Here is a 12,379-nt window from a genome sequence, read left to right on the forward strand (position 1 = left end):
AGTTTTTCTTTCTCTAAAAACGATATTAGGCCTGTTTTTCTTTTTTTTTTCAGATAAAAATGCTATGATCAAGAATTTCAGCAGAAATTTCAGTGTCATCTTTTTTCTTTTATATCAGTTAAACACTTTCTCCCATCAGAAATAAAGCACCCCTCTCTGATGAAGAAGCTAACGGCATGTCATTTAGTGTAGCTCATCCAAGCATGTTGTAAACACAACTATAATATCACAATTCAAAAAAAGTCATTATTTATTTGGTTGAGTAGCTCGACAGTTGCCGGCTGGTAAGCAATTACCAAGTCCCCTTAGTAGTATGTCTTCAACCAAACATAGATCGAATTTCAACCTTAATCTTAGAGATATTGGGAGTTTTGAAAGCATTCATATTTTTACCCGTTTGGTTCCTTTGTTAAAATACATACTGGGCAGCCAGAGGCTGAAAAAAAAAATCACCTCTGACTTCACGGACGGGATGGATATTCCTTTCATTTTGCACAGCGTTAAGTCTATCCATAATTAATCTCCTGTCCAGGCAGCGGACTAGTGATTCAGAATCCTTCAGTATACCCTCCACACAGTGAGGGCAGTGCAAGAAGTAAGACAGTGATATTTCACCGTGCCATAAAGGGGTGATGGGGACACTGGGTCATTAAATATGAACGAGACTAGTTAAATAATTCAGGCTACATGTATATCCCCAGCTCAATGCGGACAGGAATTGAAGGGGTGACTCAAGAGGGTCGTACAATGCTGACCCGTTTACTGCCAGAGTTCGCAAAAACAAAATGTCTTTTGCGGTATTAAGGCATACTGTCGAAGAAAATACGTGTGCACGCGACTTAAGATCTTTCAAATGAAAAATAAAACAAACAAACAAAAAAATACATACAATGTACAGTATACAAGTCTATTTTCTAGGGAAAATGTTTGCTGTCAAGTCATAGACGGCAGTCACACAAACTTGGAATATTCGGTAAAGTACAGTCAAAAGAAAGATTTTACAATTGTCCCTTGGCAATTTAACATCGGATGTAAAAGTCAGAGTAAAAAAGGCTTTGTAGTAATAATGGCATTCATTCATAAAAATGTACCACAAGGGCTTTTATTAGACAGCTTTATCTATAGAAATGAAGATCCGTCTTTTCATTATCATCACTGTGTGTCGTTAATGTGCGGTACAATTTGGTTTAAGCAAACCAGTCATGTCAAAGCAGTCATAAATGGGTCCAAATATGAATATTTGTGTAAAGTATCTTTAAATGATGACTTCATGTGATATACAGGTGGGGTTCTCAAAGTTTTTTGGAGTTACACAGCTCCTTAAGGAAAGCAACATTTCCAAGGACCCCCGTTGCAAATGTTTGCGGGGAAAAAAAAAAAAAAGAAGCCATTTTGGTCATCCATTAATGCTTTCAATAAATCCAAATTTGATGTAGGTAGTTCTTTTAGTATTTTATTTGTTGTACAGCTTACATCTTTTCCTCACTAGACGAAGTGGATGGTCTTATAAACGCATCCATTAGTAAGTAGATATTAAGTCAAGTAAAATTTTATTCATAAAGCACATTTAAAAATACAATCGTCAACCAAAGTGTTGTACAATGAAATAACAGTGGAGATAGAAACATATAACACCTGAAACCATGAAAATCAAGAGGTCCTGAGGTCCTGAGTTTTGTCGGGTTTTTATAAAGTTGCTGACGTTCGCTAAGCATCTGTCAAATGTTCACAAACATTTTAATATTTATTTTTGTCACAAAGAAATTTTTACATGCTCAAAATGTAGTCTCCTATACTGTTGCGGAGCAAATGTTTGCAGGTACCGGCGAAGGTAGCGAAGATTTCTTTCTCGTCAGAGTTCCTTTAAGATTACGAACGCTTGGCAAAAGATGTTCTTTCCTTGCCTTGCCTTGATAGTGTTCTTGCCTCAGGCAAATTTTCAACATGTTCGTAATTCCCTTGCAAAAAAAAAAAAACCAAAAACAAAATAAACATTGAAGCTCATTGACGAATGTTTGGCAAGCGCCGCGAGAAGTTTTCATAACCTTGAACAAACTGTCAAAACCCTCCTGTAATCGCGCAGTTGCTGCTTTTGCCCACTCTCACAATTTTTCATCATATAGTGGCTTGGCGCTTTACTTTGTGAAGGTTTGCAACCTTGAATGAACCCTTACGAGAATGTAAAATCTTCTACTTTCCGAGTCACTCGCAAATGTTCGACCCTGAGTTGAAAAGAGACGGTTAAACGGTTAATCTAGAAACCTAGTTTTGATTTTTAGGCCTCCTTCAGACTTGCTCAGCAAAAATATGTCCATCAAGGATCACCTACTCGAAAAATTATGTTCTTGAGTAGAAGGACAGGATGCAGAGTCCAGAATTTGTTTTGGCATGAAATGTCTCAACATAAGAAATTCCAATGGACAATAGAAGGTTTGAGGGAGAATTCTGATGGCAACTTAATAAAGGTATTATTTTTCTCATGTACTTTTCCCAGTACATGAAGGATATCATAATGTTGAAAAGTCATAATCACACAGGGGAGATCCAAGATTTTATCTGGACACTGATGTTGCATTAAGGTGCATAGAAGCAGAACAGGTTCATGTTACTGCCTGGAATCTGTAGAGTGTGCGCTAGCCGTTGCTTATTTCATAAATGATGACTAAATAACTGCTCAATAGCTGCATTCTAAAAGGAGACAGTCAATAGGCCCTCGGGATATCGAGGGAGGCAACCCTGGGTTTTTCCGAAAGCTTGCTCTCTTTCTGTTTTCACTTTCTTGGCTTCAGAGATCCAATATTGGCCCGCTGTATTTCTTGCTCACTTCCTCGGCCTGAGTTGCTTGCTCAGGTATTGACAAAGTCAAAGCTGCAAAATGGGCATCACTGAGCTGAGCTTGACAAACAGGAGTTAGCGCAGAGATGGATTGAGGTTCTGAGAATGAGGCTGCCCTGCTGACCTTTCTTCTATTGTTGGTCTTGGTGTAGTGGACAAAGAGGGCAACAACTGGCTTTGGTTTATTGTTTCTTATCAGGAGATATTTTTGTGAATGGTGACTTTTTGTCAATGGCGCTACAGCACCTGCTAGTAACGGATGCTACTGTCATCACTCCATTTTACTCCAAAGGCTGGCAAAGACGATAAAGTTCACGACGAGGGACGGATCATCAATTTCCTTTTACAACCAGCAGAAAATGTTAGGTTGTATTAAGCATGAAATAAGCCATGAAATTGAGAGAGAGTGATCCCAAAATGTATGTGTTTAAAAAAAAAAAAATTGAAGGTGCACTCAAGAGCTGTCTTGTCAAATTCCACTCAGGCACTTGACATTTTGATTGGCATCTCAAAAAGCTTGCTAGTGGGCTCATTTTCCAGATCTCGCCGTGCAAAGTTGTGTGAACAAATTCAGTTGTGGGATTAACCTGCGAGTGAACTCCACAAAAATCTCGCACATCAGTGCCTCTGGGAGACTTTTTATTTGAGGCTTGTTTAACATTTGCCAGAAGCAGGGCCACCGCGTCTCTCTTGTTTTCAGCTACAGTCATGTTCAGCGTAATGGCAATGTGTAGAAAAAAATTGAGAAAAGCCTTATTGTGTTTGTTCCAATATATACAAATGCATTGAGGATATTATACTGTGCAATTTATAAACGAAATAGTCTTGGAAAATACAAAGATGTACTGTATAAGCTGATAAATGATTGGCTGTAAAATCTAGTCACAGGGTTATTCCATTTGGCATAGATGTGAATATGCTAAAGTAACAGTGCTTACATAGCTAGTTCATTGTTTCATAGGTTAGCAAAATCATCACACAATTTACTCAATTGATTTTGAAGTTTGTGAAGAAAGTGCTGACTGAATTCATTTCTCTGCCTTTTGGAGAATATAAAAAAAATTTTTTATTTGACTTCATAGAACACAGATGTGAGAGAATTCTCAGAAATAACACTAAATAACACTTAAGGCATTCAAAGGTGACCAAATTCCTCAAGCACATTTTATTTTGTACAGTAGATTTTTCCAGTATACTCACAGCCCCTATAAAATCAGCTGTGTTAAAAAAAATAACCCAATTTGGGGTGTAAAAAATAATAAATAAAGACCAACCACATGTTTAGGTCAATTTTGACAAACTTTCTGGGTTGTTAAAGACAGATCATTTTGTATAAGACAATCTCACAAATTTGTACTATGTTACATGAAATGTTTCAGAAAGATGGGTTGTTCCTTTTTTTTTTTTTTTTAACCTGTGATCGGGTTATTTTTAGGGCAAGTGTTTTTAGATTGTGTGTCACATGGATGTGACCAACATCCGGCATATGTGAAAAAGATGCTAACAAACTGAAACTGCATTTTATAAGTATAAAATTAACTATAATTATAAGCGTGCGTGTGACCCTGGCTCACATCCTTTTGTTATGCACTAGAATGAAATTTAAAGTAAAGAAACCCAGCAGGACAACCTAACCAATACTAAAAAGAAAAAAAAAAATTCAAATCACTAAATATCCCGCAATATATTTCAAGCCAACTCTAAGAAATACATTGGGCACGGCTTACCAGTGATGCTGATTTTCGCAGACCATTTGGAGGTGCCGTCCAGCACAGCCTGCTTGGCTGTCTTCAGATGGCTGGCAAAGTCTTCCTTTGAGATATCGAACATCTCCTGGATTACTTCAAACACCTCAGGTCGGTTCTTCTCCCGGATCTTCATTCGCTCCTTCATGGCCATGATTATATTTTGGGTTTTGTCCTCTGCCCCGTGCTTGGAGCTCTTCTCCACTGCCCCTAAAAAAAAATGGTGGGAATAACATTCGGGACAGTTGCTGTTGCCACATATTATGCAGATCATGCTACTGGTCCATGGCTCATTGGTTGCGCGGCATGTGATCTTGTATCTGCAAAAGGGCTTATGATTTAAGCTTTGATTCATTCTTATCACATTGATAAGGATGAAGCACACTTTGATTTGGAAAATCATTGCTAGTATTACAAAGCATTGCGTTTAGGTGTAGCTAATCCACTTAATGTTGCATAGATTGCTGCTAGCATCCTGCGGCACTTTTTTTTTTTTTTATTAGCTAACACTGTTGCAAGAAGGACAACCCTGATTAAATACTGATTGAAGATGATAATGTTTGCAGATGTCTGAGTGAGCGATGTAAATGAACCATAACTTTGACTTTTGTACTTTTAGTAATTGCAATTTTTGATAGAATGTTGATTATTTGCTTTCTTAAAATAGAGTAGCCGTCGGTACCGTTCAATTTCCAGACTTACTCTGTAAACAGTCTGCGTTGAGCAGGTCTTGGCACTTTTCGTGGCATTTGACGCCACACTCGGAGCAGCGCATGCCTTGGCGGGCGATGCCCCACAGAAGCCCCTCGCATTCATGGCAGTAAGTGGGCGCAGTGGCTGTCCACACCTCAAAGTTGTGTGGCGTTGTGGAAGAAATCGGGTATATCAAGGCCTGGAGGGTCTTCTTGAAGACGTGGAGTTTCTGAAAAGAGCAATGTGAAGCTGTGTGAGGATTACTGTGAAATAAGTCAATTGAACCAACTGTGATGAAAATTTCACAAATTTTAGGTTATCAAACAACGGAAAAAAAAAAAAAAACTATCTGAAATCAGAAGTATCCAAATTTGGTCCTCGAGGGCCTGCAATCTTTTTGAGGTTTCTGTCCTCCAACACACCTGATCCAAATGATCAACTTTTCAGCAAGCTCAATGGAAGCCTGTTAACAATCCTGATCATTTTAATCAGGTGTGTAGGTTGACGAAAAAAAAACAAAAAAAAAATGAGGATTGCGGTCCTTGAGGACTGGGTTAGGGTACCCTTAAACCAAACCCTATAGCAAGTACTGTAATTACACTCTACATTTGAGTCTGAAGGCACAAATGTTGGAATGGCAATGTAGCTTGAATATTATGAGATAAATCATTTCTTGATGAAATAGTAATAAAATATTCCGCTCGTAATTTACCACCTTAATGTCATACTTCTGTTTTGTGCTCATAGATTTGTATTTATTTATTTTTTTTACTATTCGTAAAGTTAAATACTTTATCTTCTTAACGACAGCAGTATATTCTAAACAACATGTCGAATCAATTCTTTTAATTTCAATTCAGTTCCCATAATGCAGTTCATTCTTTTCTTTTTATTAAATTTAGTTTATTGAGAGGATAAACCCCTTGATCTTGTTTTCAAGAGGTTCTTTATTTTATTCTCGCTTCACTCTACTTCTTTACAGTGTGGTCCTAAAAAACTGTTTTTAATAGCTTTTTTTAAGTAACCTAAAATTCATTTTCAAATTTGAATGCAATAAGCTGCTCAAGTGGCTGTCGTAAAGCTTAGAAACACCAAACCAATGTCAGATGTCAGAAAGACTCCTGGCGTCGGTATATGCCATCTAATTATTTTATAAGACACCGTCATGATGTCAGCACTATTGACAGTGTGTTTTCAGCATTTAATCACTCTGATTGGCTGTTACTAGCAAATCAATCCTCTGCATTTCAACATAAAATGTATGTCTGGATGCGTGGGAGTTCATTCTGGATGAAATAAAATATGATGATATGCACTGTTTTTGTTTTCCTATCCTGCACCCATTAAGAGTGTTCAAGTTGGCTTTTTTCTGTTTTTTTTTTTCACAATGAGGAATAGCAAATGGTATGGAGGGGTATTATTTTTGATGTATGCACAGAAGGTATTTAATGGTCAGCATTGCAGTTTGTCTGTTGCAGTGTAATTACCGTCATTTTTCCAGTACAACGTGCCTTCGGTCAGGCCAATTTGACCGATGTAGAGTTGGTCTAACTAAGCCTATACTTTTTTTCAAATGACATCTGTAAGGACGATAAGGAGTTTCCGAAAACATCCACCAAACTTGTTTTTTCATCACATAAACATTAATGGAGCAACCCGTTTAGTTGGCACAATTCACTAGCGTCACTATTTTTTATAACATCAACTTCTTTTAGAAGAATTCAAACACAAACGGCGCCAGACCACCACAGAGAAATATCTAGTCATTGGGTAATTTATTCTCCCTCACAGGAGCACTAGCTGTTTATTACGGTACAACTCTAAGATCGCGGGGTGAGGGGAAAACAGTAATGTCTTGGTGATAAAACAGGCACAACTCTTCTCTCACTTCTAACACTTAGCTACTCGAGCCCTGTCCCACCCACCGCTATTCTAAAAAAAGAAAAAGTTGGCTTGTGCACAATGGAATGTATTTATCATGCATGCGCACTATTTGGATGTACCTCTAGCTAAGTCCCACCATGCCATAAGTACCTAGAGAAGTAAATAATCATTAAGAAAGTAGGCATTTTAGAAAAACCTGTTTGAACTGAAATTTTTATTCTTTTCATTTAAAAGATTTAAAAGATGTGAGTCCATTGATTTGAACCAGATGCAAGGGAAACAGCACAGTGACATTATCGAAAAGTTCATTTAAATGTATGTGAAATTTCTACAAAAAAAGTCATTGCATCATACCCAGAGTTTTAGAAAATTGAAAGTTAATCCTATTAAACTGAGCCGAATCGAATTGTCACACTTTCAAATCGTAGCCTATACATCGAAAACATATTGAATCATCTTTTTTGGAGAAGTGTACCTCTTGTTCAAGTTCCAAACTGCACCTCTCAGTCAAAAATGCCGCAAGATCTTATAAAGGTCCAACTGCATAGCTTGAGCTATCACTCACTGCACGTTTTGTTGATACTTTTCCGATTACCCTCATTCTATAGCAAAGGTCCGGGTCTATGAGAGTAAATCAGCCTTACATCTCATTAACTCAGATTAACAACATCCTTAGCCCCCAAGGCTTTGTTCCAATCGATGGGTTGGCGGACTAAAGCGTCTCTGTGCCGAATACTGGAGTTGACAAGCCCATCTTGACAGAAACCTCCTCAAATAGAATGCTTTACAGCAATGGTTCCACCATCAACAATGAGCAGGCCCTGCCAATTCCTGAAGGAAGAATCAATGTGTGCCGTAAAGAAGGTTTTAAAGATGGGAATGATCCAGATTGAGATGGAGTGGAGTGAGAGCGATGGAAAGACAGGATTCGTGGAGGCTGGGTATATTTCTGCTTGTCACCCCTCCCACATGCGTAAAGAACTTTACAGCAGATCAGACTGCCCACACGTACCGCCATGATTAAAAGAGGCCAGATGATGAGACAACAAGGCTAGGTTAAACGCTGAGACTTTGAGTCGGTCATGCAAAGAGATGAACCCTCGAGGATCTTTAATGAAACGCTAAGGGAGTCTGTGAGAGATTCCCCTTTTTAATCTAAGGGCAATGAGATGTAGCAGATGTTTAACATTTCGCCGCTGCCTCTGTTATATGGTTTAGCAAGATTTTTTTCCCCCCAATCGTTTAAAACTTTGATGTCATCTATGCTTGAGTGTGTTGATACTTTTGAGTAAGAGTATATTTTTTCTTCCTATTTTTATTTGTGAAAGGGTGTGAATTTTGCTTTAGTTTTAGCAAAAGTAAAGATGTTACTTTAGCTTGTTAGCCAACACAGTCAGCCATGACGTATACACAAAATTAATTGTGTATTAATGTACAGTCGTTGAACGAGTCTAGTTGACGAAGTTTTGTGTAGACATGACTAAACACCATTGAAGACATTGTGTGTTATATATATTCCATAAAGGGAGTGACAATAACACGTCAAACATGTTTGACCTTGGTACGATATGGCTGTTGGATCATTTGATGGATCCGAGTCCGCACTGATTCACAAGCTAATAAATGTTTACTGACGCTCATTACCAAACCTCTAGAACACATGAACTCAACCAATTAATTATTAAAGTTAGTACCATCTAGCCTCTTCTCATCATTTCTGTTAATTGAAAAACCATATACGTACAAGTGACATTTGATTGACAACTTATAACCGAATGAACAAATTATCAAATTCCCCCTGCACCTCTCTCCCAATGCTGCCTATCACACACCCAGCAGAAGTGTGAGGAACACTGGTGTGAGTCACCCTGTGAGATAACCCTGGCTCTGTGGTGCAAGACGCCGACATAAGTGTTTGATAGACACCTCGTCTATCTGAGAGCAACGTGGCAGGAGAGTCAAAATCTTGCTTCCACTTTGACCCTTTCCTTTCACCACCTGTTGTGTTGTCTGCCGCCCTGTCCAAACAGAGCTGCGAAACCCAAAGGTACAAACAAGTCACAGTACTTTCTACTTGTGTTGTCTAGAGATTAGTCTGAAAACCACCGGCTCTAACTCCATTTTATTTTATTTGTTCTTACCTTAAGTACAAGGATTTCAGCACAGTTTGTTGATTTCTACAAATTCAGGTCAGCTTTTGATTTGGTCACAAGTCTTAAATGTCAGGTTTTTGATCTGCCCTTGTCCATGGTCTCAGCCTTGCAGTTGATGGTCGTCATCGGTCTTACATAATTTTTATGTCAGAACTGACTTGATTTAATCAGCTCCAAGTCCAGATCTTACTTTGGCTTAGACCTGCTTTGATTTTGTTATCTTGATCTCTACAATAGTCTGAAAACTTCATTCTTGATCTCATCGGTCTCAACCCGCCTAGGGCTTGGCATCATCTCCATTCAGAATGGTATTCCGAAATCACATTATCGAATACTAACAGTTTTTGTGATTGAATTACCACCAACTAATTGGCACTCAACCTACATGGATATCAATATGGTCAATACAGAACTAGAAAGACAATGTCGCAAAACGTTTGACCACGGTGCCATATCAGTTTCAGCAAAAAAAGAAATAGCATGCAGCAAATTCTGAACTATTAGAATAACGTATTTTTAATGATAAGACTGATAAATACTCCAATATTGTATTTCAGTATTGTAGTTTCATTTGCCCTTTGGGTGTTATGCTAGACCAATTAGAGGATGCGATTCTTTTTGTCAAACAGCTTCATTTAGGGGGCATAAGGTGATCAGATATTGTCGGCAGTTTAATACAAATCAAGTTATTATTACTGATGAGCACAACTGAAAAGCTGCAAATAGCTGGCGAGCACACAATGTTCTATTCTGCCCTAAAAAACACTTCAGCTGGAAACATGATTCAGATGTCTTATACGTCAGCAGATTCGAAACATCCGTGTAAGGTAAAAAGGAGTGGAAGACACCAGTCAGGTTGTGTAAGACGGAGAGACGTTTCATACTCGGAGCTGAGTAGCAGTTTGTTCAACGTGGATCCCCGATTGTTCACGTCAACGCCGCAGGACCGCGATGACGAATCGCTCGCTACGCTTCTCCCCTTCCATTCTTCTTTCATCACCCTCTTTGCTCCGGATCCACTCCCCAACGTCATTCGATTGTTTATACGGAGCTCTTTCCCCCATCCACCCGCCCTCCAGCCCCCTCTTCCAGTCCTCACAGGGAAGCACTCTCCTGGACTTAATGCAGCAGATAAAACTCTGACATCTGCTCGGCCTACTTACCACGACCGCACAATCTGCAGCCTTGCTGGGAACTCGACCACAAAAATACACAACACTTTGTGTGCCCCTCTGTCCGAATATACTTCTCGACAGATGCCCCTTTAGGTCCCTTGCTTACAAAGATGCACAGTCTCAAATTATAAAAAGGGCCGCCCAGCTGCACTAATAAACACAATGAATATTTCATGCATGTTCTCCCCCATCTGGATTTTCCATCTTTAAAACCATTTTAAACTTGCATATTGTAAAATAGTGGCCTCGAATGCAACGGGAAGCACAGCTTTAATTAGTTGATGCTTCCATTGTCAATTTGAACAAGTGAATGCTTTTTCCTACTGTTTCTAAGTCCGCATTCCAACCGTCAGCATTTTGGTTATTTTCACTAGACCTGTAATATGTGATTGGGCTTTTTGCACATGAGTTGCTATCTTGCTAAATGTTAGCATGCCACCTGTTAACATGCAAGCATTTCTTTATTCCCCATTTGACATAATACCTGTACATGTAACAGATACAACACAATACTTATTACCAATATTGCTTTAGTTTTCATTTGGCATATTACGTACATTCAGGTGATTTAAGTATCACGATCAATTTATTTCATGATCATAGCTTATCAATTTGCCACATACTTTATCCACTCATGTTCTCTAGTTGTTTATTAGATTACTCAGCGTATGAGCATATTAGAAAAAGAAGGGTTTCAGCATGATAGAGGATGTCCACTAATATACTAAAATACCAGTATGTCCGTTAGCATGGTAGCTTTTGGCATCATTTTGTCCATATTTTCATATTTACAGTGTCATTAGGATGACTAGCTAGATACTGTTGTCTATGTTTGAAAATTATATTAATACAATGTGTTCCGTTTTCTTGTAGCCCAAACTGGTCTGCAAGTTGTTTTGCAGTAAAAGTGCACTCAACTCCCATCTTCTGTAAATCCACCTCTCCCTCTGGGAGAGACACATTGCAATCAATTAATACAGAGACAGCTTTGGAGGTCACCACAAAAGTGTCTCTTCCTATTGACTTTTACATTCTGCCTGTCCTCTGTTACAGAAGCTCAGCCTTCCAGGGTTGCTTGGTGTTTATTAATAATTAGTGGACGATGTCAAATTTGACACAGTGGGAGCATATTTTAATAAATGTCAGAATCTGTTAATTGTTGGGGTCATGTTGAGATTGGTCTACCTTTCATTTTCTGGGTTTGTGTTGGTTTAAGTTTGGTTCCTTTTTGTTCATGCTTTTTTTTTTTTTTTGTCCCTTGTGCCAGTGTCTTGTTAGTTTGATTGTGTCCACCTGTCCTCATTAACCTGCTCCCCTGTGTTAGCCAATCAGCTCCCTGCACCACCAGTCTTGTCTAGGTGTGAATAGTTCTCCCGTCAGTTTGGATTGTTTTTAGTTTCCTTTCAATTCAGTGTTGTTGCTGTTGTCCCTAAATAGAAGTCTCTGGAAGTTTTCATCTCTATTCTAGTCATGTTGTAGATTATACCTTTTTTTTCCTCACTTTCAATTTCATTTTTGATACTGTTATACTTAATCACATCACCCGAATTCAATTTTGAGCACACCCCACTTCTCTAAATCCCTGCATTTTGGGTCCACTACCCTCACATGCTCCAAACACATGCCTGAGACAAAATGTGTATTTGACATGTCAAATGGGTTGTTTCACAAAACCCAATTTCAAATAGACCAATTAATAATAGTTGTAGTAGTAGTACATTAAAAACGGTCAAATTGATTAGGCACCAATTAACCATTCAAGTTGAAAATAAAATAAAAGAGAAAAAGACTATAGAAAAGCAGCAAAATGGCAACAACTGAGGTGAAAAATATATAGTGCTCTTTTTCAGTAGATTTCAAGTAGACTCAGCATTTAAACGTTGAATGTCTTCGT

At 38.4% G+C, this 12,379-nt stretch overlaps 1 protein-coding gene across 2 annotated transcripts in view; it reads right to left on the minus strand.

Annotated features, from left to right (window-relative positions):
- unc13c (unc-13 homolog C (C. elegans)) overlaps nucleotides 1-12,379 on the minus strand; it is a 118,244-nt gene that overhangs the window by 72,249 nt on the left and 33,616 nt on the right. For both annotated transcript variants that reach the window (XM_088412518.1, XM_088412517.1), the window contains exons 7-8: nucleotides 5,283-5,502; nucleotides 4,563-4,790 (exon numbers count right to left, since the gene is read on the minus strand). In XM_088412518.1, coding sequence (XP_088268644.1) covers nucleotides 4,563-4,790; nucleotides 5,283-5,502 — 448 coding nt within the window. The remainder of the gene's footprint in view (nucleotides 1-4,562; nucleotides 4,791-5,282; nucleotides 5,503-12,379) is intronic.

The sequence above is a fragment of the Hippichthys cyanospilos genome, chromosome 4 (genome assembly GCF_059441005.1).
Source record: "Hippichthys cyanospilos isolate Australia breed blue-spotted pipefish chromosome 4, RoL_Hcya_1.0, whole genome shotgun sequence".
Classification (NCBI taxonomy): Eukaryota; Metazoa; Chordata; class Actinopteri; order Syngnathiformes; family Syngnathidae; genus Hippichthys; species Hippichthys cyanospilos.